At 39.4% G+C, this 26,834-nt stretch overlaps 1 protein-coding gene across 2 annotated transcripts in view; it reads left to right on the top strand.

The window, feature by feature from the left end:
- Positions 1–26,834, top strand: part of cntn3a.1 (contactin 3a, tandem duplicate 1) — a 108,298-nt gene that overhangs the window by 73,065 nt on the left and 8,399 nt on the right. For both annotated transcript variants that reach the window (XM_049581070.1, XM_049581072.1), the window contains exons 11-18: positions 80–230; positions 9,350–9,477; positions 14,213–14,388; positions 19,278–19,395; positions 22,739–22,897; positions 23,113–23,262; positions 23,751–23,821; positions 24,945–25,179. In XM_049581070.1, coding sequence (XP_049437027.1) covers positions 80–230; positions 9,350–9,477; positions 14,213–14,388; positions 19,278–19,395; positions 22,739–22,897; positions 23,113–23,262; positions 23,751–23,821; positions 24,945–25,179 — 1,188 coding nt within the window. The remainder of the gene's footprint in view (positions 1–79; positions 231–9,349; positions 9,478–14,212; positions 14,389–19,277; positions 19,396–22,738; positions 22,898–23,112; positions 23,263–23,750; positions 23,822–24,944; positions 25,180–26,834) is intronic.

Raw genomic sequence — 26,834 nt, 5'->3', positions numbered from 1 at the left:
AACCTCAGCTGTGTTTTTTTCTTCTTCTCCTGTCTCCCTAACAATACTTACAACCCTCTCTTTCCACTCTTCCTATCAGCCATCGCTCCAGACTTCTCCCAGAACTTGTTGAAGGCCCAAACTCTGGCCCGACAGGGTGGCGACGTTCTGATCGAATGCAAGCCCAGGATGTCTCCTCGGGGTGTGATTTCTTGGAGGAAGGGGAAGGAAGCCTTGAGAGAGAGCCACAGGTACCCGGTTTCTTTGTGCAGAGCAGTAATCGCATTGTGTGCAGGGCCACGATTGTTTAGTTTGTCTGCTTTACTTGCAGAATCGTATTTCATCGACTTGTTATTTTATTTTTCCCTACTTTATATTCATGGTGACAAACAGCGAAGAACAGAACCACAGTGTGACACAATACAATTTGAATTGCATAACACGTTCTGCACTCCACCACTTTCCCCCTGCTATCTACATTTCTTCCCTCAATTCCATTGTCCTTTTCTCTCCTGGCTGTGCTCAGAGCAGGTTTCTGCACTGTTTACTTGAGGTAATTGGCCGTTCCTGGACTGCGGCACTTGGATCGATGCACTGATCCATCAGCTCATTAGCAGCATGTAAGGCCTGGAGGGTCATTAGAGCACAAGGCAGACGATGATCCAGGCTACCATCGAGACGGGGAAGAAGCAGGTGAAATCCCCAAAAGGACTGATCAATGGCTAGCCGTTGGACAACATACATTCTCGTGTGATAGTGGCGGTGACACCGGGGGAACTAGCTGGACACCTTGTTTTATTAGAAATCAGGTTAAGTGCAGATCAATGCAATACCTCTGTGAGCTGGAGAGGAGAAGAAAAAGGAAAAACAAATGTTAATCAGACAAGAAAAACCAATTCTTCCCCTGAAGTAACAATGCCGGTCATGGCAGCAGCAGGATATAAAGTCGGTGATTGATCAGGATTCATACTGTTTCATCTCACATGGCAGCAATCAGGGAGATATGCAGTTATGGTAGAACGCAGCTTCAAACAACATGGCCTTCATATCGTTTTCCACTGCTAGGAGGGAATTGGACATATGTTTCAAATGCACAGTCACCTGCACAAACAGCCAATTACAGGAAATATACCGTATACTTGTACGTCTTCATTTTCTGAAATGTCACCATTTGATGGTATTTGCACTCTTGCAGTTCTCACAAGCTTGAAACATCCGACGAGATTAAATTGGAAGGAGCCAAAATGCCCTGATGTGCTATTGCACTTTTAGTTGTTGCGCTGTCAGGAAAAGTACCAAACTTTCTCTTTTTCTTTTATTTTTTTGAGAAATTGTTAGCTTTTCAGGTGCGCTCTCTCACTATATTAAACACAGTGCGGCCTACAGAGATCACTCAATGATTCATGTTCACTTTCTGTTTGATTACATCTTTATTTTGTGCAGGAATGCACCAGCAGGAGGCAAAACACACCTGCGGTCACATGCGGTGACGTAGTGGGGGTCCAGATTTCTCATTTGATATGGGATTAATTGTTCAACTGGCTCAGCAGCTTTTCCACGCCCAAACCACAGTGGGAGTGCAGCAGGTTTAGTCATGTCTCACCTCCCCCCGTCCGACAGTATGTCGGAGAAACTAAAGGTGCGATGTGATTGTTAATATATAGATGCCAGGCGGAGACGTTTGGGTTACAGAAGAGAGATGTTTTATTTGAGGGGGAGTAGCAGAATCAGCATCAAGATTATGTGTTGCAACGCCTGCTAAATGTGGGACCCAGCTTGCAGATTTATCATCCTCTCTAGTATTGAAAGGAAAATGCATCCATACTGCAATGTGCAATATCAATCGCGCCCATAAAGGCGAGATTTCCCATTTGAGACTTAACGTTACAGCCTTGCCCTGAAGTGGGTGAGCTGCATACAAGATGTTAGGCTTTGACATTATTGCAGCATCTCTCACAAACCTATTCCCCTGTTCCTGGCTCGTTAGCATTTACTTCCCTCCATATCGAAATGGGGCTGCTACCAATGCTATTACAGCAGTGGCACAACACTAATCCATCCCACTGGCTCAACTAAAATACCCATAATTCCTTCTAATCTTCCAGGGATAATGTTTTCAAGGATGTGGAGCAGGGGAGAACAAATCAACTAAGAACAAGGCAGGATCTGATTAGTTAATGAAATCACGTTGTGGTGATACCTATATCAGCTCATATCCCAGGCATGTATAACAAGATAGCCTTATAACAGGGTTGCTGTGCACTTACGCAGGGAGCTACGAGGTTAACGATAAAGTGCTTACCCTAATTTAATTTCACCGCTGACCACTGCCAGCAATTGTAAAATGGATATAGGAAATAGCTCTCAGGAATATTACCTTTAGATTGAACTGCTGTGTTTAAGATTGTTACGCTAAATGATATGTATTGCTTCATCATGTAATGTGAATCAATTTATAACCCTGCTAGTAAAACAGCAAGAGCTTTCTGGATGTGTTGCCAATACAAGAACATGCATTGCTAGTGAATGAAATAAGCAGTACTTGAGAATACTGCAAGTTCCCAGTAATATACTGAGTTAACTATGCAATTCTTCTTAAGTGGTTAAAATAATGTTTTTCATTTACAGCCTCTTAGGGGTTTTTTTTGTAACACCACGGAGAGGGCAGAGCAGGCCTTTAGATTACAGCCACTAGCTCACTTTAACACCGGCCAATAAGGCTGAGGTAAAGTGCCTGTTTACTATATCACGCTGCTCAAGTTTTATGTACCCCACAAATTCCCCCAATACCTTAATTGCTCTGGGGCAACCTTTGAGAGAGAAGGGAACAAAGTGAAAGCATTTCAGACGGATAATGCTCCTTACATCTTTGTCTTGCGCTGTCCCTTTGTAGCTTTGGAGAGGAAGAGGCCTGACATAGGCTACTGCACAGTTTAATGGCAAGTCTTATCCCTGTGACATCTCATATCCATAACTCTTTGTTATAGTCCATTACAAAGAAAGGCCCTCAGTTCAGTTAGGAGAATATTCCCCCGGCTCCACGGGGAATGGGCACGGCAGAAGAGGCTAATGTAGTTTAATTCCTTCAGCCTTTAAGGCGATGCAGGTAATTTTTGATCATTTTGGGAGGTCCAGGCTGCCTTCAAGGGATCTTTTAGAGAGGAGCGTTCAAGTTCTACTTTCAATCTGGTTATGTTTGAAACACCGACTCAACCCCATTACACCGTTGTGCCGTTTAGAAGATAAGATGGGAGCTGCTTCTAGTGAGGATTTGTAGGGCAAGGCATTTATCAAGTAGGATAATTAATTTCGGAGTCCAATGTGGTCAGGAAATTGTTCTACAACTGCAATTGATAAGAAGTATCAGAGATTGGTGGAATAGAATTTGACCAGAATGGCATGACTTTGCTAACTGAAGAAACTGAAGAGTGGAGATAGATTTTTTTATTTATTTATTTATTTATTTATTTTTTATTTTTTTTTGGTATCACTTTACAGTATATGAAGGTACACACTGTGTTTTTATTAGTCATTATAAGGCACTTATTAATGCCTTGTTCTGCACAACCGTATTCTACAACTATTAGGCCATTAACTAGGAGATTTCCCTTATTTTCCTCCGAATTACTGCTTATTGATAGGAAGTAAGGAAGTTTAAAAGATGGTAGTACCACTAGAATAGTCATTTGCCTTACATGAACAGTATGTAAGATTAAGAGGGATTTAGTGGCATCTAGCAGTGAGGATTGCAGATTGCAACCAGCTGAAACTTCTCCCAGTTAGAATTCCTTCAGTCTTAATGCTTCAGGAGGTTTTTATCGGGAGCCAAATTATCTGCGGAGGGCTTTTCACCACCAAAACAAAAAAAAAAAAACCTAGGTGATTAGAACCAGTAAAAGACACTAAATAAAGTAATTTCATGTTACAAACCAGTGTTTTACCTACACTGTTTGGCTCATCACAGACAAGCCACTAATCCAGCACTTGCTAATCTGTGTTTACCTTTTTTCTCTGATAAGTTAAGATCCAGACGTTAAGGAGGTTTTTACCAAGCTAAATTATCCGCAGAGGTCTTTTTTCTTCAAAATAAATGGATCCAGTGATTTAAACCAGAGTTTCATGTTAAAAAATCTGTGTTTTTCCAACCCTCCAGGAGGGCTGCTAACTGCAATCGCCGACACAAAAACCTTTCAAACACAAATGGCCCTACTAAAGCCAGTGTTTGTCCATTCTGGCCTACTGTAGAAACATGGCAGTGCAACATGGCGATCTCCATGGACGAGGACCTGCTTCCTATGTAGATATTAACAGCTCATTCTAAGGTAACGAAAACACAAAAAATCTTATTTTCAGGTAATTATACACTAAAGAAAACACACTTATTACATCATATTCCATTTATGCCAATACATCTCCCTAATTCCTACACACTGGACTCAAATGTGGTCTATTCTCATGTTACGAAACACAAAACTACAAGCGCTTAAGTGTCCAAACAACTCTAAATGAAGTCTTTTTAACTCAAATTATGTTCCCCATTCTAAAATGAGGTACTGCTCATGTTCCCTATTCTTAAGTCGCCTCCTCTTCACACTTAGTAAATCCATTATAGCACAAAACTACTTCAATTAATATCCCCTTTATTATGCACCACTAAAGAGATTTTCAAACATATCTATTAAAAGTGTACTGCGCATCACTTAAGAAAACAGGGTGCGCTAATCGCAGTAGTTGTGTGATATAATGGATTTATTATGTGTGAAGAGGAGGCCATTTTAAAATAGGAAACCTGTGTGGGTGAAGAAGTGTCAAACTACTTGTGTATAAGTTATGAACAATACCTCAGCTTACAATAGGGAGCATAATCTGATTTTAAAAGGCTCAATTTATTATTTTGACACTATTAAGACTTGTGTGTTTTATTACATAAGAATGGACCGTATTTAATAAAATGACTATTCTTGTGGCACTTCCACCATATAAGGCCCAAAAAGTGTGACAAGCATATTAAGATAGTAGGTAAGGAAGCTGTAGTGCATTAATTACTCAGTAAGCAGTAATCAGGAGGTTATTGATAGTTGTAGAATATGGTCACGTAGAGTAAGGCATTAATAAGTGTTTTAAAATGGCAGATAAAGAGCCAATATATAACTAATATGCATGCTAATAAGCAACTAATTAATGGTGTAGCTCGACTTCTGTGCTTTGCATCCATCGTAACTGTCAGTAGCAAATTTCTCCCACGAGCACCGAGTGTTTGCAGAGTGTTCTGCTTTCTTTTAATTTTTCTTTTTTTTTTTTAACAAATTACTTTTCAAGACAGAAATCTCAACATGTGCCAATGATCATGGATATCCTCCCTGTGTGTGTTAAACGGTGGCACCAGGATATAACTCTCGCAACTGTTTCACATCATGAAATATTAATCTGTGCACATGAGGCTTAATGGATATTGCCTGTTTGTAATAACTTTGATAACACCAGGCCAAATTAATTATTAGCTCAACAAGCAGTGGCTGTCTTGTTCCCTCGAGGGAATTCGTTTTTAACAGTGTGATATTTTATTGATCCCTGTGGGGAATTTTTTTTTCTTCTCATGCCTGCCACCTCTGGGGAGATCAGAGCTGGTGGAGGCTCAGCGTTGCTTTAGGACAGCTCTGCAAGGCTAATTCTTGACTTCATTGTGACAGCTGAAGGATGGGCGCTGTAATAGCAAGCCTGGTCTGCCTATTTTATTATATTTGATCTCTAGAGATATACAACAGATACTCAGTGATGATGAGGGAGGGTGATTGACCCTTTATTGACTTTGTTGTTTCCTTAGGGCACTGCTGCCAGTCTTAATGTTCAGTTCTGTACTTCTGTACTACTGAAAATATTATTTGCTTTGCCTTATTTGATATTCCCAGCTGTGTCACATTTGTATCATCTCAGAATAATTAAAATGTATTAAATTGTGACACTTTGCAAGAGGAAGTCACATTAGATTGGAGGTGGTGTCTAATTCACGATTGCCTTTTTTCTCCACTGCTCTCCTCAGATTCACACATAGATAACAGGACAACATCATCCATCGCATTAGGCCCTTCTTCTGTATATTCAAACCCATTTAGGTTGACAGACCACATTAGGACACCTACCTCAGCTTTAATTAGTGCAACAAATAGACAAAATACAGGTAGATTATGCACTATCACAGCTTTCTGCTAACACGTCAGCACAAGGACAAACATATTTAATCAGTATTTATTTCAGGCCTGCTTACTTTGAAAAACAAGATAAGGGAAAAAGCGGTGATTGCTGTATCCACAAAGCATGATAGAAGCACTGGGAGACTGTGAGACAGAAGGAGAACACAGGAAGTCAGCAAAAACCTCAGTCACGCTGTCTGTTAAGGGATGTGATAGATTACCTCCAGTAATTACAGAGATCAAAGCAGAGGGAACAATGAAAATGTGTTTTCTAAACTCGCGGAAATGCTTTGATAACAGGAAAGACAAAGGGATCAAACGTGAGCAGTGGGTATTCATAATAAATAATGAAGTGATACATTATAACAAGCTAATATAAGTGGTATCTGATTGTTTTTTGATGGAATAAGGGTTTGAAATGAACGGTTCTGCTGCATGAATGGACCCTTTTCAGGCTTTTATTCGGAGCTTTCTGTGCAGCGTGTGGCCAGTTTTTCACTAAAGCGAGGGAATGCTTTTTTGGCATCAGAGTAAATAGAATTAATCAAAATTTTTTTTTTTTTTTTTTTTGTGCCTCAATCACCTGTGACCCTGCCATTAATTTTCAATTTTATGAAGTGTTTGGTCGTCCTAGGCACGCGTGGCTCTTCGAAACAACTTTCACTTAATGTTTTTCTTCTTTTATCCTCTATCCTTGACTCCGCTCGAAAAAGGCGGCAAAATGAATGTCATTACATATTTTTCATAACAAGTTCTTTATATGTGTATTTTCTGTACACTGTATTCAAGGCCCTGCTGATATGCTTTTAAGAACTCATCCCCCCTAAAAATATTTTCAACAGGGGCCATCAGCATTTCTTACGTTTCAGCTTGAAATTGTATTCAGTCATGTTTCTCTGCCGGTACTTAAAATAAGAGGAAAAGCAGTTTGTGATTAGTAGTTTATTTGATTTTATTATAATCGAATGTCAGAATAAAAGCACAAGATGTTCACAAGAATACTCATTTAGTAGATCATAGGCAGGGAACAAAAAAAAAAAAACGGAAACACTATACAGATACAAAAATACAATACACAAATAGAAAAAGTTAAGCATGACTGATATGTATAATCAAGTGAGTGAAATGAGTGGATAGATTTAATTGTTGCTGTGAGATGACACAGTAGTCGTCAGATGAAATATGAACGTGAACAACACCAACAGATACCCTGGATCATGTGCACTTCATTCAGCCAGCGTCTTGTCGCTGACCTATCGTTCATATTTGGCTTTACGTCACTCAAGCGACTTGTTGGACTGCTGGAGTAGAAGCAGTACACCCTCTCTCTGTCAGAGGGAATCTGTCAGGCTTGACTGATGACACCGGCAGATGAAATGAGAGTCTTTGTAATTTGGACTCGCTGGTGCAATCTGTCATAGAGGTTCAACTTATTACAACACAACCAGGCGGGTCCAATTTGTTTCTCTGCTGGTGAAATGTTCCCGACACATACAGAAGACTCAGTTGGATTAAATCCATTAGTAGAAGTTGCTGTCTGCAGTGTTGGGGAGTTGTGAACTACATGTTAATCAACTAGTAGTTTAACTAGTGTACATTTTGAAGTATTTCGGTACATTCATATTTACATGGTGGTTCAAGCAGTTTAATTACTTTTTTCCCCATTTTTTGTGAAACTACAAACATATTTGGGCCATGAAAAGAAATTACTTTTTATTTTAACTTTCTCCTCTTCTCTACATGGCCTTGCTCCTACATACATTATAGATTTATTCACGCCCTATGAGCCTAGGCTCTGCCTGCGTTCCTCAGGTAGGACCCTCCTATCTGTTTCCACAGCTCGCCTCGTTACAAAAGGAAGCAGAATATTTTCCGTTAGAGCCCTGCAGCACTTCTCAAATCACTCCTCAAAACGTACCTTTACAGGAAGGCTGAGTTTTTATTTATTTATTTATTTATTTATTTACAGTAAATCTGCAGTATGTCTAGTTTCTACCCCCTCTCTAATCTTAATTTTTACCTTTTTTTATTACATACTCTGTTTTATCTGGACTTAGCCTATGTTCAGTATTTTTATTTGATTGACATATGTTATTGTTTTTTTTATCTGGCTATGCAAATAGTTTATTATTATTATTATTATTTTTTATTTTTTAATTTTTTTTTTCAATTGAACCCCTTTGATCCCAGTTGGTCATAAGTTTAGATTATTGCTATGTTCTGACAAACGTTGAGAGAAGATGTTACATGTTAGGGTAGCTCTGTAGTTTAACATCTTGTGAGGTGTGAAGTTATTGGTAGTTTCTAGCACTTCTTTTGATGCTTTTACTGTTTCTTTTTTTGCCCATGTAAGAAATTAACAGCTGCAGAGCTCCTAGCAGTCATTGCATATTACTATGTGTGAACCTAACAGTTCTCGGAGCTAAATGATCTCAGCTCTGCTTTGAAAAATTCAGGTTTCGTGCGACATATTTTGGGCTGTAACTCTGTTAAAAAGTTGTTTTACAACCTTTTTTTTTTTTATGCTTGTCAAAATGCCGCATTTGCCTCGTAGCTTAACAGTGTATTCAGAGTGAGGTGTCTTAACCATCATGTAGCGCTATACGCAGGAGTGCTGGATGAACTGTATTAAAATGAACACCTCAGATGCACGTAGAATAGCATATGTGACAGCCCGAGTTTCTCAGGTAACAGCCCACTTCTATGGGAATCCATGTTCCTGTTTCATTTAGCATTCATGTCTGCTGAAGCAATATTTCTAACATAACACTTATACTTATACAGACTCAGTAGATCTATAACATGCAGTTATTTAGAATCCCCCTTGATATCCCCTTGAACTCGAAATGAGACTTTCCTCCTCTATCCTGCACTGTTTCTTATCAACTCAGTGCTGAGAAATCAAACTGTAACTCTTCACACTGAGCTTCTCCTTATGTCACGCTAAAGCACAGGGAGCCAATTAAAATGTGCCGAGATAAACTCCAGGCTAAAGTTGAAATGCTTTAGGACACTGGACTAGATTTTTATGCACTTTGAATATATATTTAAAATGACAGCCACGCAAGCTTCCACTAGTAGAGCTGTGTGTCAGTTGAACTTTATTAACCCAACACTGGTGTGCTGTCACTTAACCTAATATGGTAATGTGATATGTATATGTATATTCTCACCCACAGAGTAACCGTGTTGGATAATGGCAGCCTGCGGATTTCCAATGTCACTAAAATGGATGCTGGACTGTACACGTGTGTGGCCAGGAACCAGTTTGGAGTGGCGAGCAGTGCCGGCAGCCTTCTGGTTAAAGGTAAAATATAATTTCCTTGACTTCAAACATCAGCTCTGGTCGCTTTACAGTAAATGGCAGCTGGATATTGCTTGTTTATTGTTTATTTTATCCCCAATAGCTGTTTCCTTGGCAACAACTGCTCTTACTCACACAGCAAATAATACAGTTACAGCAATAATCCCCATTTATTCATACAGTATCACTATTATACCAGACTGTACAATTACATCAAGCATGTAATATATCAAGCATTGACAGCTTTGCTTTTCTTGTGTATTTAAGGAATGGGATTGGGTTTTCTGTGTTAAAACCTTTTATGTAATCCATTTGAACATCATGACTCCTGCAGGTTTTATTATACAGGCCTTGTAATAAACCAACACATCATTTACGGTTGTCAGTATTTTGGAGGAACACAAAACAAATGTTCTGGCAGTCTGTCACAAGAGCTGCGAGACACGACCGACCGGCGCTGCATTTAAAATTAACCAACACTGACCCTCACTGCACGATTGATGAACGAGCAGCAAGGCAGCGTCGCTTTAAAGACGACACTCTCCCTACCTGACGCATATATAGTCCAATTAGTTGATTGGCAGTGGCTGGAGGAAGTGAGACACGAGGCTCATTGCATTCATGCGCCTCCATGTTTAATTCATACTTCTTTTTTTTTCCTCTCTCTCTGTACGGTGGCTCATAGCCATGCTCGGTTTGTTTAAGATTTCAATCCATTTAAATCACACACTTCTGCAGTGCAGTGAATTTTCTAGGTCTTTCTAAAGAGCAGAGTCAACAACAGCGCTCTATTAAAATGCCTTTTGGTGATTCCTCTTCACAAGTTTTTTGAATTGCAAATTGGCTCGCATAGAAGCCCAATTTCCCCCACAGCCTCTTTACATGTACGAACGACACTGTTATACAGTTTACTGTATATTCATACGTGTGTGTACTCATAATATTAGTCAGAAGTGGAAAAGAGGTGGTAAAATATATTCATTTGGTCTCGTATTTGAGTACAAATTCAAGGATCTGCATAAGCGCAGCACTTTGCAGAATAAGGTTAAAAAACATAAAATATTACTCACTGTGAATTTAATCTAAGCACCATTATGTTAGCAGCTACTGCGCACAGGCCAGTGTACCAGTAAGGTTGTAAGGCTAAAATGAAACATTATTGACATTAAATAAATACTCTAAGTGTTGATTGGGGCTGTAACTACTGATAATTTCTATTATTGATCACCCTGAAGATTATTTCCTCAATTAACTGTTGAATTGTTTAGTCTATAAATGTCACCATAATTTCCCAGAGCCCATGAACATCTTCTTCTAATTTTATTCAGACATCAGTCCAAGACATAATTATGTTTAATTTAAAAAGATAATAAAACAGAGAAAAGGACTTCCTCAGATCTAATTAGCAGGAAACGGTAAATGTTTTGACATCTTTACTTGGTAATGACAAAATAAGTCGTAAATCAAAATTGACTGAATTTAATTGAAGTTATGAGCAAAATTGTGACAATAACATATAATTTCAATTGAGAATGAATCAAATTCACAGTGTTATACTTGTTTTTTTTTTTTTTTACAATTTTATTAATTTTTTTTTAGAAACTGTAATTGTTTTACACTCCTGTCTAATTAATTACAGTTAATTACATTTCACCTGGCGTCTCAGGTGCAAGTCAGTCCCACACTTCCACACAATCAGTTACTGCTTCATCCCAGATGCGTTACTTTGACTGAGCTGAACCTCAGGCGTACCATTTACGATTGACTTCCTCAGAATGCAGATATTTGGCCATTACAACACATCCAATTCCTGTGCTAATTCAAAAGGACACGTTATAATCCAGCATGTATCTACACAATAAAATCAGCTCTTCATGGTTGTTTGAAACATGCTGTCATTCCATAGGTCTACAGAATGAGGACTGCCACGCACGGAGCACACTGAGGGGAATGAGGGAGCCAATTTGTGATTTTCCTTCCAGTCATAACAGGAAATGAGCGTGACAGCTTAGCAATCGGTAGCAGAAAGTTTTACCCCTCTCATTTCGCATCTGGTGCCAAACTTTGCTCAGACTCACCTGGAATGCACTGCCATGACCAGTCGGTTCTCCTTAGGGGGTGCGAGATAAACAAGCTGGCTTGTTTTGACAGAGCTGAATATAGACCTTTACTCCCCCTGACATGCTGCATTGGCTTGCCTGTCCATTAGTTGCTTATGACATGCATGCATAATTCACAGTGGACTGGTGTATGGGCCTCTCAGCCCGCGCTATATTCTGTGCACCGCGCTGCTGTTGAATGAGACACCCAGCCGAGACGGACCAAAGATTATGTTGATGCGCACCACGCTGAGGATGAAATAGGATGGCTTTTTGTCTCGGCACAAACAGAGCCAAATTATAGACTCGGATCTGACCTGCCATAATGGTGGAGTTTTTTCCTTTTGTTTGTTTATTTTTACTCTGTCTGTTGTTTAGTGATATATCAGGTCATACTCTGATTTATGAAACTCAAAGAAAAAGATGCAATATAAGCTCACAGGCAGACTCAAAAGTAATGTATCTTGTTTGTTTAACATTCAGGACAGGATCTAAAGAAGGGCAGGATTTGTTTTTGAGTGTGGCATGTATTTGCAATTATTTCTCAATGTGTGGGGAACATAAAGAAGTAAAAACAAGCCAAGTGAAGGTTATTACCATGCATCCCATACAGCATGCAGTCTGGGCAGTCTGGAAGGTATATCTACTCTGTTGAAGGAAAAATACGGCCAATTTCAGCATTTAAATACATTTTATTCCTATGTTCTGAGGCAGTCTAAAAATATTAGGAGATATAAACAACTCTCCCAAATCCAATAACAGGGGTGCTAAAACTCAAATTTGTGATGTCATCAAGTATAAAGTCTGGAGCTGCTCCATAGACAATGAATTTGGAAGATGTTATAGTTCAGTGGTTTCCAACTGGTCCAGCCACAGGGTCCAGATTTGATTGAGCTAGTTTGCCACGTCTGCCAAGTAGCTGTCCATTAGTCATTCACTCCACGGCAGAAAACAGCACTTCAAAATAAAAGTTCTGTGCTGGAAATTGACTGTACATGAAAATAAGAATACGTTTTTGACAAACTTGACACAATTGCGAGTCACTTGCAGTCCATTCAGAATGGGCCCTCAACCCACTTTGGGACCATGACCCAAGAGGAATGTTCTTAGTATAGTCCAAATCACTGTGATGCTATGCTGACAACAACACTTCACTTCCGGTAGACAGCGAGCAATTTATTTTAACTCTAGAGATAGTTTGTGAAAGCCACAAACTTGTTTATTTCTGTTGTCATAGCTGTAACATTTAAAGCTGTATAGTTATTGTGATGGTCCGATCTATCTGACGTTTCTGCTGTGCTTATTTTATGTACTGTGTTGCTGTGCTAGCATCTTTGATAAACCAAATCAACCAGCACAGAGGCTAAGCAATGTCCTGCTGTGGACAGAGGCCTCAGCAAAATGTATTTTAACCATCTAAAAAGCCCCACCTATTAAAAAAAAAAAAAAAAAAAATCAAAATACCAATTGTGGTATATGCTATATTTGGAATATTGTCTTCACTTAACCTTATACATAACAGACTGAGGCAGCAGGAGACAAGCAACTTCCTTATTCTAAGAAATGAAATTACTGTTTTTGTCGATAGAGTGTGGTGGCTATGAGATAACAGCTTTAGGTTCCCGCCATAAAGGGCTGTCTGACGGCCAAATAAATTGTTGAAAATATTCTAGTTATGGCATATACTTAAACTGATACAATATATTTTTTATTAGGTTGCTAAAATTGAACACTTAAGACAGCTTTTACTCAGCAGCATTTCATTTTATAGATAAAATAGAATAAAGTTTATTCGGGTTTAAAGGCCAGTTCAGCCTGATGATTCGCAATGAGCTCTGCTGGTCAAATCGTTGGCGGCTGGTTTTAAAATGTAAAGCACGTCACTTTTTCGGCAGCCAGTTGGCTCGTAGCGAAGTCCGCTGGTCAAGGCTAAATGACTGCAGACGGCGTGTTTGCTTGCTGCGGCAGGTGCTCCATCGCCGGCGGATCCTGTTTCCAGTGTGCAAGTGTCAGACAGTGAGTCGCTGCTGCTGTTTGCTGTATGTGCTTATGCCGCACCCACACACACTTTCTCACAGAGATAAATTGGTGCTGGTGGGGTGTATTTATTATGAATGCAGTCCATCTGATGTTTGTTTTGTTTCTGCTTTTCGCCGTTTCATCACTACTACAAATACAACTGCAGCCAGTATCTCACTATTACTATCCTCATTTATGTTTCAATAACCTACAAATTTAATTAGGCCACAAAATAAGCCTGAAAAGCTAGAAATCAGAACAGGTGTACAGAGGGTTGTTACATACAGGTGATACACCATTGCGTTGCAAGTTGCTGCCTGTCGCAACTCGTCTCGTCGTGACTCATTACTCTGAACTGGGCGTTAAAAAAAGAAAACAACCATTCTGTGAGTCCACAAAATCAGGCTCCCATTCATTGTCTGTGGCGCAGCTCCAGACTACTTCATGACATCACAAAGTTCAGACTTACTTCTCTGGCTTTCACAGAGAGAAGGACATGTTCACAAATACTGACTGAACTTTACAAGGCCATGGAAACGGCATACTGTAATTCTGAATTTAGGTGGTGTTCTCCTTTAACATGCCCCCCTACTTTCTAACTTGGTGCTGCCTGTTTACAGAGCCAACTGTGATCACCAGTCCGGCAGGTCATCTGGACGTGACCGTAGGTGAGAGCATCGTGCTGCCCTGCCAGGTGTCTCATGACCCCACGCTGGACCTCAAGTTCACCTGGTTCTTCAATGAGCAGCTCATCCACTTTGGAAGCCACTGGGCATATTTTGAAAAAGTTGGTGGGGTAAGTCAATAATGTTCTCAGGTCCTCTGACTCTCTGTGTCTTTAGGGTAAGACGTGAAGAAAATATATGTTGCAGCCTAGCAGGAACTTTTTTTCTCTTTCAGATAAAAATCATAAGTGTGTGCTACAGAAATTGTACACACACAAGTTTCTGAGTTGTTTAATTTACCTTTAGACTTTTTATTATTGCAGAGCTACAACATATATTTTAAGCACCACATTTGAGTGTTGGCCAAGTGACATTTCCTCAGTTATAAAAACAAGTGCTTCTAAAAGTACTTCTATACCCTCTTGACAAATCTGTTTCCACTTGAACGTGGAGACTGTTAAGACTTCACCACTTAAAAAAGCTTCTAGCATCTGAAGACAGGCTTAACGCAAAGTCATATGTGAAAAGTTACACTCCCCTTGATACTCAAAACATCTCTGCATACCTACTTTCTATTATAGATGAAACTACACATGCAGTAGTTTAAAGTGACTCATAAGGAAATAAGCTATTTGAACTCTATTAAAACAATCGTTAACACATTTACGTCTCATTTCTCGACAGCTTAATTTCAGCTTCATCTTTAAGAGGCAAAGTATTGAACGCTAGCTAATGATAAATCATAAAGATGAGATTATTTTTTTTGTGACTGAACAAGAGGGCTCTGTGTTTGCCTGTTCAGCTTGTTAATAACACCTCCTCCATTGACAAAGCAGCAACCGAGGAATTCATTATGCAATGCTCAGTCATGCGTTACATTTGATCATCTAACACCAAATAATTTTTCTTTTTTAATTAGGAAAAGCAATTATGAGGTCTTGGCTTCTTTATCACCTCTTGTTGGTTTCTTTTCTTTTCCTTTTTTTTCAGCATCCGGCACGATAACAGCAAGAGCTTTATAATTGCATGTAGCCCTGCAGTTTATTAAAACACTTGACTCCTCAGTACTAAACCTCACTGATGTGGGAGTAGAGAGAATATTGATATATCAGTGGTGGCTGGTCATGTAACTTGAACTTTCCTTATCTAGTGTATATGGTGACATAGTGAACAAAGTAACATTTTCTCATTTGTTTTCTTTTGGAGTGCATTATGACATCATGTGAATACAGTCTGCTGTGAACTCAAGGAGAGTAAAACTGGTAACATGCAATATCAGTGAGTCATAGCCTTATATGGTATGTAAGATGTAGGCATTATCAATTTATCTACATTTGCACACCAAGTCTGTATTTTTTGTTTGCATTTAAAAATTAAATACGAACCCATGTTGTGTCCCAGTCTTGTTTTACACACTAACACCGAAACTTGCATTTGTCATTAAAGTTTTCGGAACAGGTTAATTTTCTGTTTTTTGTTGCATCTGTCAAAACCATTTCGAGATTTGTTTGACCAAGAAGCAGTGAAGAAAATGCAGCGTAACCTGCGGGACCAGCCCTGTTTTCACCAAACACTTTCGGTATGGTACCTTTGGAACCAAAAGTACCCTTCGGACATGGTACCTAGACCCTAGTGTTTCCACCCCAAACAGTACGCTTAAATGTGTGCGGGGTTGTTTTCACTCACTGCTCCGTCCAGCACTCACTGTATTTCCTCATTATTGGTGACACAGAGTGAAGTCTGCACTGACATTCTCAGAACAAAAAAGAGCAGGCTGCAGTGAGAGTCTCTCTCCGTGGGATATTTGAAAATAGTGGGTTTGTGCATTAAGTTCTTCTCAGGCAAGCTCAGGGGTTTAGCGTTGGCATAGTCCACAGGAACAATGCTTTGCAATGCTTTTTTGTGTGAGGATTAGAATATGCAGTTTACATAACCCAGTCAAGATTAAAACATAAATTTTATTAAAATTTTATTTAATAAAAATTTTAATATTAAAATTTAGGGTGTGCTGATGGATTCATGTCATCAACTCATGCACTGAGTAACATTACAAGTTAACTTTCCACCTTAAAAGTTGCCTGCAGTCGGCCCAGTGAATTAAGTTATTTTTTTCTCAGACTACAGCTGCTGCGAGAGGCAGCAAAACATGCTTTCATTTTATAGTTACAGTCTGCTAATTAAACTCTCCACAGTATGAACAGTGGTTACATGAGCCTCAAAACCAGCCACAGCTCAGCCCTGAGCAGAGTGACCGTCGGCTATTGACCAATCAGACTGCAGTGTTCACAGCTCCTTCTTTTAGTACCAAATCTGTGTGTGAGGTACCCCGACAGAGGGGGGACCAAAAATGGGGACGGTATGGAACGGTTCTATTGGTATCCCCAACTTTTCACAGTGAAAACAGAAAAAATGTGTACCAGACTGAACTGTACTGTACTGCTTGGTGGAAATGGGGCTTTAGATCAGCAAGAAGAGAGAGGAACAGGGCAGAAGAGGAGAGGTGTCCAGAGAGTATAAAAAGTGGAAAAATATGAAGACAGTTACCTTCTTGAAATCTACCGCGTCAAGAAGACGGTAAGCCAGGAGGTAACTCCAGCTGAGAGAAGCAAGGGAGCAAACGTGTCTCTCCATTTTGCCTCGTATGCTGCTTTGCCCGATTACAAAAACACAAACGAAAAGGTGTGCAAAGGCCTTAAGATCTAAGTAATGCTCCCCTAATGTCTGAATCCCAGTGTTAAATCTGACCCTCTGCAGTATTTTTTAAAATGTTCAGACTTCTTTTACAAAAAGAGAAATATGTCTCTTCAATTCATAACTGCCTAAGCTGAAAAATATCAGTTTAAGTAGCTGAGTGAGTCATATGACATTTTAAGGATTATTATACCTTAATGTTGGAATATTACTGCTTGAATATGCATCCAGCAACAAGCTCCTTGAGTGCTGCATGATGGCTCAGTAATGGAAGCAAACTTGGTTCAATCATATATTACAGGCTAACATTATTTTCAGATTTACTATTGAAATGATGACAGAGTAGTTATAGTTAAAAACCCTGTAGAAACACCGTTTACCTCTGCTGGTAGTGAATATACTGCAAGTGCTGAACACTTGCTGAAGTGTGTGCCTCCAGCAATATTTACACTGTTGGTTACAACCTTCTCTGGGGTTGGGTTTGTAACGTTTTGCAGCTCCAAATAGAGCCATGTTCGTGGTGTTTTGTAAGGCTGAATGTTAGTGCCAGAGCTGCAGTCACACTGCTAATTATGGGACTCAGGGTGTCAATACAATACTCATATGGAATTGAATTTAGGTTAGACAGCACAGAACAAACTGGAAAATAGTGTACAATAAGATACTGAATGTTTTTGGTCTGATGCAGGCTTATGCATATTCTACTTTAAAAATTTCAACCAGCTTTGTATCATGACAGTGAGGGTAGGATGTGTAAATGACCTGTGGTAAACTCGCCTCCATCTTACCAGTGCCAAGATCTCCCTGGTTTTATCTCACCTGGCTCTAGGGCTGTTGCTCCAACTACAGAATGTACTTTGGTGTTTTCATTTGCCCGCCAACATGTACACAAAGAGTAGAAGTAGATCAAGGGAGAAAGACGCTCCTCTCTTTCTTTGTCTCTCAAACTCAGACCAAACTCAGATCAAACTGTAAAACTAGGCAGTACTGATCAAATATAAACCAACTGTTACTGGATTGCCCAGAAACATACTTTAGCGCATTGTTTGGCTGTAATATGAGAAATTAGTGAACACGAAGTAGGCACCATACTGTTTCCTGCACAGCGAGTCTGAAAAAACTGAGATCAAACTGTAAAACTAGGCAGCAGTGATGAAATATGAACCGAGATTCTGTTACTGAATCACCTTTTTCTTTTCCGGTTACCTGCCATTTGCTGCCGTATTGTCTCCTGTATCAAAACGGCCAAGCTTGTGTTAGCGTTCATTGGTCTGGTGTGGCGCCATGCATTCTGGTAGTTGTAAGTTAAGTCGTAAGCCACAGCACTGTTCCTCTGATTTCTCTGGTCATGCAGCACCAATTTCAAAAGTATTTGTGTATTTTGTCTCTCTACTGCACAGACAGCCGGGTCTCATAAGACAACCATCTTTCCAGCAGTGAAATATTTCTTTAGGATGAAAGGGAGGCAGAAAGGCTGACTGAAGGATGCATTGGCAAACCCCAGTGAAACACAGTCAGCACTTTCAGTATTGAATGAGAAAAATATCAGTGTTACTGTACATCTTTGTAATTATCTGATATTGCAGTTTCTATTTTGCTCCGTTTTTTTTCTTTCATGTAACCCAACCGCCCATAAATCATGGCAAGTCAGCCTTAACATAAAGCAATTGCACTGCCTTGCAGATACAGACGTCTTAAATCCACATGATGTATAATTTTGCATTTTTCAGGGCTTTTTGCTGTCTCTCTTGATGCAGTAAGCAAGCTTGGAGGTTATTTCTTTCATGCTGTTTATAAAATTTGCCAAAGTGAGAGATCTGTGACCCGTTCCATCCCCACTTATATTATTTTAATGATGGCGGGGAGTTTCAAAGAGTGAATGACTCGCAGCGACTGAATTTTTATCTTTATAAAATGTCCCTGATTATACATCAAAGTAATTATCGAGTCTCACACTGTTTCACAGTCCCTTACTTTCATAGATAAGACATCAACTTAACATTAGCTCTTACTTGAAAGTTCAAAGCTAATAATGTATTTGGCATTGAATGGTTGTCTGTAGGGTAAATGGAATCAGTGGGAATAAAAAAGAGAGAGCTGAAAGAAGCTTTTTAATTCCCCACTAAGAACTGTCCTCATAAATGGTCGCGAAAACCTTCACTCAGTCATTTAGCGTGTCCCTGGACTTGTATTATACCTTTCTCCTCCATAATCTAATAAAGTGAATGCCAAAAGGAAATCACTGTGACATTGCACTTGTTTCTGCAGTAATTTTAGTTCATTTTGCAACATTTTACTGTTTTTTTCCTTCTATCTTTTCCCCAAACAGCGCTCGGCCGGTGACATCATGATCCGGAACATTCAGCTGAGGCATGCTGGAAAATACACCTGTGCGGTTCAGACCAAGGTGGACAGCGTGTCTATTGCCACAGATGTGGTAGTCAGAGGTAAAAACATCCCTCACACTCCATCTTAAAAAGGAATTAAAACCCTTGCAGTCACATTAGTTGTGTGTGAAGAAGTCATCACATTAGTTGTGCGTGAAGAAGTCATGGCACAGTGACAGTGTGAAGCTACATTTAGCCAAGCTTCTTCTACTACAAACCCTCTGCTAGCCAAGAATGTCACTTTACGTCATAGTGAATGAAAGAATATCAACATGAGCGCTGTAACTGAATGCATGGCAGAAAAAACAAACCTTCACGTTACCACTCTGCTGTACATCACAGTGAATAAAAGCTTATAATAATAATATCACTGTTGTGCTAATGACACACAGATCCATCTCTCTGCCAAACCCAGTCACCTAAGTCAACTCCTTCCTCCTAGGCCTGTCACGATAACTGTAATCAACTCGTTACACTGTACACCGACATGACCTCAATCATTTCTGCTGACCTCAGTGTCCGTTACGTTTACATCTGTGTTTGTTTACATATGATGATACCAGAAACACTTGGATGCACAGCCTAAGCATTTTTCACTGCCCCTAAAGCCAAATAAACAATAACAGAATATGCTGAGATGTTGCTGCTTCTGTCCCTTCGTCTGCTGTCTGTGCCTGACTCTCACCGTGGGCTGGCCTCAGGCAGCTCCTCCCGACGGCTACTGACCAGCCAGAAAGTTTGAGATGGACTTGGTTTCAAAGTTGCATCTCATAGCTGTGGTGTGGGAGCAATTTGGGTGTCAGCTGAATGAGAGAGGAGAGCCCATTAATGTGTGTTCTGTACACACAACATCTATTGCACATCTGTCCGTCCTGAAAAAGGGTTCCTCCTCAGTTGCTCTTCCTGACATTTCTTCTATTTGTTCAAAACACCAACAGCAGTTTATCAAATTCAAACCTTTACGTAGGCGGTCAGGGTTCATACACACAAAGGCAGAAAAATCCATTCAAGGAAATTACACAGAAAGCCTTTATTCCAAGCAGAGTCAAAAACCAAGGTATCAAACATGAGGAAAAGGCCAGAGAGCATGAACACACTAGGGTGACAATGACAGTCTGGCAACTGAATGTGGGAAACACTGGGCTTTAAATACACAAGGGCTGTGGCTACACAGGTGAGTGGAACAAGACACAGGTGAAACACATGAGGTAATCGACAAAGGCGGGAAAACTCAGGAAGTAAAAGAAACACTTAAAACAATGAGAACACATTTCAGAATAAAACAGGAAGTGGACACAAACACATGAACATAAACTTAGATAGATAGAATATCACAGTGAAGCTCTCTGAGGTCATTTGGATGTGTGATATTGGACTATATAAATTGAATAGAATTGGATTGAATTGAATAGAATAGAATTGGATTGGATTGGATTGGATTGAATTGAATTGAATTGAACTAAAAAGAGCAGCAACAAAAAAATGGCTACACAACTATTCTGACTATTGTCTGTTAGGGAATGAATGACTCTCTGACCCTGTGCCAAATGTTTAATATTTATTTAATTGCAATTTTTATTAAGAGAGCCAAAGAGTCCATTTTATTTGTTCTTTTAGTTTTATTTTATTTATGTTTATTTGTTTAGGATATATGTATTATTTCATATCTTAATTTCAATGTCTGAATATTCTAAAGAAATAAAATTCATTGCCCTTTGAGATAGTGCACTAGTATTATTAGGCTATTATATTATTATTATATCAGTGGCATAAAATGGTCTTAAAATGACAATAATATAATTTATCACAATTATTTCTGGGACAATTTATCGTCGACAACAAAAGTTGTAATCGTGGCAGGCCTACTCTCACCATGACTGCTTAGCTGCCACCAAATATTCAACGTCTCTCCTAAAATCCTTCACTTAAACCCGAACAGAACAGAAATTCTTTAATTCAGAATTGATAGCTTTCTTCACGTTATTTAAATATCAAACCTTATACTAAGAATCTTGGTATCACCAGTATGTGACTTTTATTAAGCTCATCCAGTCCTGTTTTCTTTAGCTGAGAAATCACAAACATCACATGTATCTTGTCCTTTACAGATCTTGAACCATTAGTTTACCCTTTTATTTTCTGTTATCTAGATTTTGTAATTCCTTCTTCACATGCCTCAGTCAGTTGGTCTAAATCGTATAAAGTTGGTTAATAATGCAGCTCCTAGGCTTTTAACTAAACCTTACCATTGGTCTCATATTATACCTTCTCTTGCATCCTGTCATTGACCTCCTGTAAAATTCAGAATATACTATAAAATCCTGTTGATAACTTTTAAGGCAACGCATGACCTTGCCCCCAGTTACATTTCCGATCTCCCCGTTCCTTATTCTACTTCTTCAACACTCTGATCCCCAAATCTCGACCTTTTATCCATCCCCGACTCCAACTACCAAACAAAAGGTGATTGCACTTTTGCTGTTTTAGCCCAAACCCTCTGGAATCATCTTCCTCAATCTGTCAGATTTACTGAATCCTTGGGCTGTTTTAAATAGCTTCTTAAACCCCATTTTTATAAGCAATCCTTTTTATACATCTCCATCTCTGTCTCATGGTCTGGTTTGTTTTAGTTTGGTCTGTCTTTCGTTGTCCTGTGTTTAATATTGTCATCTATTTTTATGTTTTTTATTGGTCCACTATTATTGTTTCATGTATGCATGTAAAGTGGAAATACACAAGGGCTGTGTTCTTCTCTTTGCCCGCTCACATAAAGTCCTGTACGGCAGTGGTTCCCAAACTTTTTGGTTTCTGAGTCACATACTGTGTGTTTATGAGTTCTGAATTTGTGATTTCCCTTCATAATATCTTTTGATTGTTTCATTCATTCATGTTTATTGGAGGTAAACTATCTTGTTACTCACAAAAAGCAAAGATTAGAGAAGAATAAATTAGATTTTTGCATGTTTTTTCTTCTTTCTATCCTGTTAATCGTCTTGTGACCCCTATGTTTTAACTTGCAAACCTTTGGGGCAATTCCAAGTCATGTTAGGAACCACTGCTGTAGGCATGTTATGTCCTTTTTTTTAAATTTCCTAAATTTTAGTACAGTAAATTGCACTTTAGAAAAACATTACATGAGATACAAAACCTGCTTATTTGTTCCTCTATTAGATTTATTTTTGTTCTTTTCTGCCTGCAGTGTAACAAACTGTATTTGGCTTGGTTATAGTTTAGTATTGCTCTCACAGCTGATCCTCTGAATCTTCTTCCTAATCAGTATGTTACATCTGCTCTGCATGGCCACCTACTCTGCATCTCCATTATTCTGCCTCTTGTCTTCATTAATCTCTACTGTATAGTGTATCAGCCTGCATGAGGGAACTTTGACTAATTATCCTCACAGGTCCCCCAGGCCCGCCTGTGGACTGCCAGGTGACTGAGATGACAGAGACCACTGCCTCTCTGTCCTGGGGACCCGGAATGGACAACCACAGCCCCATCCTCAGCTACACCATCCAAGCCAGAACGCCCTTCTCTCTCGGGTGGCAAGCCGTTACCACCGGTAGGCTGGTTTCATCTGACAGTCTGAGTGCAGGTTGTGTGAATGCGAAGTTCTTCGCGTAGATAAAAAAGAGAGAGGCACGTGGGCGTGACTGGTATCCTTTTCAAACCCCACACATGAAGTGACAGTAAATAACACATCACCAGCTTGGCTAACTTTCAGTGGCAGATCTTGCAAGGTTTTTGATGAAAGGTTATTTCTGTGATGTCTCTCAGTTCCTGAGCTGCTCGGGGGGAAGCAGCTGTCATCTACTGTCATTGACTTGAGTCCCTGGGTGGAGTACGAGTTCAGAGTCCTGGCAACCAACAGCATAGGAACAGGAGAGCCCAGCAAACCCTCCAAAAAAGCGCGCACCAAAGAAATGCGTATGTAACAGAAGCTCTTTACGTTTCCTCTGCTGCCAACAGTGACACTAATTGTTTGCAAATGACGCCCATTATATACAGAGGGATCCTACTTCAGGACGGTAATTAGATCCCTCAATAGAACTTTATTGTACCGGTGTATTTCTGCTTCCTCAGAAGCACACAACACATGAATGAATTAAATTCACAATAAATATACTGATGCCTGGCAGCTTCAGTCTGACAGTTTTACCTGTGAGTGTGTGTGTGGAAACAAACAAGTCTCCTTCAGGGCCGTGCAGAGACAGTATATATACTATATACAGTGTCTTTGGTTGAGAGCCATGATGCATCAAATGCAGTCAAAGAAGGGGATTTGAAGGAGACTTAATTTTAAATTTGACATGAAATTACACATTAAAAAATCCCATCATACATTACATTGTCTACATTGTAATGCATTTGCTTGAATATACAAACTTTTTTTAACACTGTGGTTGATGTGTAAGTTCCCAGGGTGACACCGGCCAGAGTGAACGGCGGTGGTGGAGGACGTTCAGAGCTGGTCATCACTTGGGAGGTAAACTTGTATTTACCAGGGTTCCTGCAGATCCTTAAAGTCTGAAATGGCATTGAATTCATTAATCTGAAAAAAAACAAGGCCTTAATTGGTGTTTTAATGATCTTAAATGAATCTTTTAAAATGCTCAGACATGGAAAGTAGAATTTCAAAATATTTGGTAACATCTATTTTGAGCAATAGTTTACTGAATGCCAGTCACGTTAACATCAGGCAGATCAGGATAGAGGCACCAACAAAACTCATTTTGTTTCCAGACAGGATATTCGAGGCTGAGGATGCACTGACTGTTAGCCAGCTGTCACTGTACCTTGGGTGACAAAAACAGCTACTAACCAAGATTTAGCTGCATGGCTGAAACCACTTCAAGGCTCAGTGTATTTTATGCAAAAAAGTTTTTCAAATTGGTCATGAAGGGAATCAAGGCAGTGGAATCCCACATGTAGAGGGAGAAACACAAAATCGCCAAGAAAACCCACCAACAAATACAAAGTTTTTCCATAGTATCACTGTTCTGCACTTGTCTCCGCCATGTTTTATGTTACAAAAAACATTTGGGCAAAACTGTCCCTAACCCTAAGTTATTGTGGGTTCATTTTTATTTTTTCTTCAGTTTGGTTATTGCAAAGTTGGTCTTTAATTTCATTTAATTCAGAGTGGCATTTAAAAGGTCTTAAATCCAACTTCCCTCATGCTGTAGTAACCCTGATGTGCTACATTCAAGTGCACTCTTTAAATTGACTTTAATGTAAAAAAACTCACATACATTTGACATATATATGAAATGTATGATAGAAACAGTAATGAAATATTGACACTTAATATTTGTTAGTTTGTTCTGACTTCACTGTGGTTTGTTAATGAATTTTAATGTGAAATTGAAACATACAGTGTGAAGAATAACTTGACAGTTGTGTGAGGATAGCTCTATTTTATTCCTCCTCAGTATAAACCCTCTTAACCAGACAGAGTGATAAGTTCATGCAAGGCTTGCAAGTACAGTACTACCCTCAGCACTTTTCCTCTAAGTGCCCTAATCCGTGCATAGCTGCATTTCTTTAAGGTATTAATATCTTTAAGATCAGTCATCTTGAGTCATCCCTCTGACTCATACCTCCTTTAGCCTGTTCCCGAGGAGCTGCAGAGCGGTCCAGGCTTTGGCTACGTGGTGGCTTTCCGCCCACTCGGGGCGCCAGGCTGGATGCAGGCTGCTGTCACGTCCCCGGACGCCTCTAGATATGTCTTCAAGAATGAGAGCATCCCTCCTTTCTCTCCGTACCAAGTCAAAGTCGGGGTTTACAACAACAAGGGAGAGGGCCCTTTTAGTCCAGTGACCACTATCTACTCAGCGGAGGAAGGTGTGTTCTTTTTAAGTATACAGCAAAGCATGTTCGACACAGTCATTACAGATCAGATTAGTTTTAGTCTAACAATATTTCAGATTTTTTTCACCCCCCCAACTGACCATTTGTATATGAATTACTCACCCTGTGCTGCGTTATATTTATTAAGAAAACTCTGTAACACTTTACCTGAAGGTGTCTACATAAGGGTGACATGACACTGTCATAATTATGACATGACACTGTCATGAACATTATGTACATGTCATAAACGTTTATGACTGCTGTCATTTAGTGTCATTCGGTTTTTGTAATGATAAGTTGTTTGGGATGTCCTTATTATGACAACTTGACATTAACCAGGATGACATTACCAGAAGATGTGTTTATGTTAATGTCAAGTTGTCATAATAAGGACATCCCAAACAAATTTAATGTCAACTTGTCATGACAAAGACAACTTCTGGTAATGTCACTTTGATTAATGTCAAGTTGTCATAATAAAGACAACCCAAACAATGTCAACTTGTCATTACAAAAACCAAATGACACTTAATCAGTCATAAACATTTATGACATGTATATAATGTTTATGACAGGTTCATGACAGTGTCATGTCATAGTTATGACAGTGTCATGCCACCCTTATGTAGATACCTTCAAGTAAATTGTTACCAATAAGTCTATATTTCTCACATGCCTCTAGTGAACTAAGAATCAAAAATTCTTGATTAATTGAAGTTAAAAGAGTCTGCAACTTTGGTGTTTTAAAGTTTTAGATCAGATTCACCAGAGTCACACAATAACACACATCAATTGAGGCAGCGTTAGACCAGCAGCTCCCGTGCTCAGTGAGGTAAAATTACTGTTTTTGTCAGTAGAGTCTGGCTTTGAAGAGAGCATCAATTAATTTCACTTTCAATTTAGTTCCCCATCAGAAAGGTCTGTCTGTTTGGGAAGTACTGAGCAAACAAATGGATAAATGCTCACTGTAAAGCTATGCAAGACAAACAAAGTTTTCTCCATGAATTCATCATAACGCAGGGTGAGTCATCTATATACAATTAGTCATTTGTGGGAGGTAAAATATTCCTTTAAACACCCAGTGCTGCGAAGCCACAAGTACACCAACAACTCTTTACTTAACATTTCAAATAACTGTCACCAAAAGTGAACACTGGGAAATCTTCTGTCACATTGTTTGAGTCTAAAATCCTGTTTCCAAACACCCCGAAAGGCTGAGAAAACATATTTTCTCCAAGACTTTCATACTATGATTGATGTGCTCCTACCAGAGCACAAAACACTTCCACCAAAGTTCAAACAATTTGGCTTATTTCACACTGTGTGTTTGTCTGAGCTCCTCTCACTGGTTTGAGGTGGGCAGGACTCAGATGGAAAAAGAAAAGTGATGTTACACATTTCCAGGCACCGGTTGGGATTCAGCAATATTTGAGCCAAATTTTGTTGAGAGTTGTTGGGTTACTTGCTGCTGCTGAGACAGCACTGTCAATCTTATCTGATCAAACCACACCAACACGGAATGATGAAGTAGATCAGCTTAGTTGTTGATCGGTAAACTCTAAATAAATGATGACAAAGGATCTGTTTTCTGAACTCAGTCTTAAATTGTTGGCATTTAGTCATGAATATATGATGCTACAGAGAGA

This window comes from Epinephelus fuscoguttatus, linkage group LG7, assembly GCF_011397635.1.
Source record: "Epinephelus fuscoguttatus linkage group LG7, E.fuscoguttatus.final_Chr_v1".
Lineage (NCBI taxonomy): Eukaryota > Metazoa > Chordata > Actinopteri > Perciformes > Serranidae > Epinephelus > Epinephelus fuscoguttatus.
Note: the sequence above shows the minus strand (reverse complement) of the source record. Positions and strands in the feature narration are given on the sequence as shown.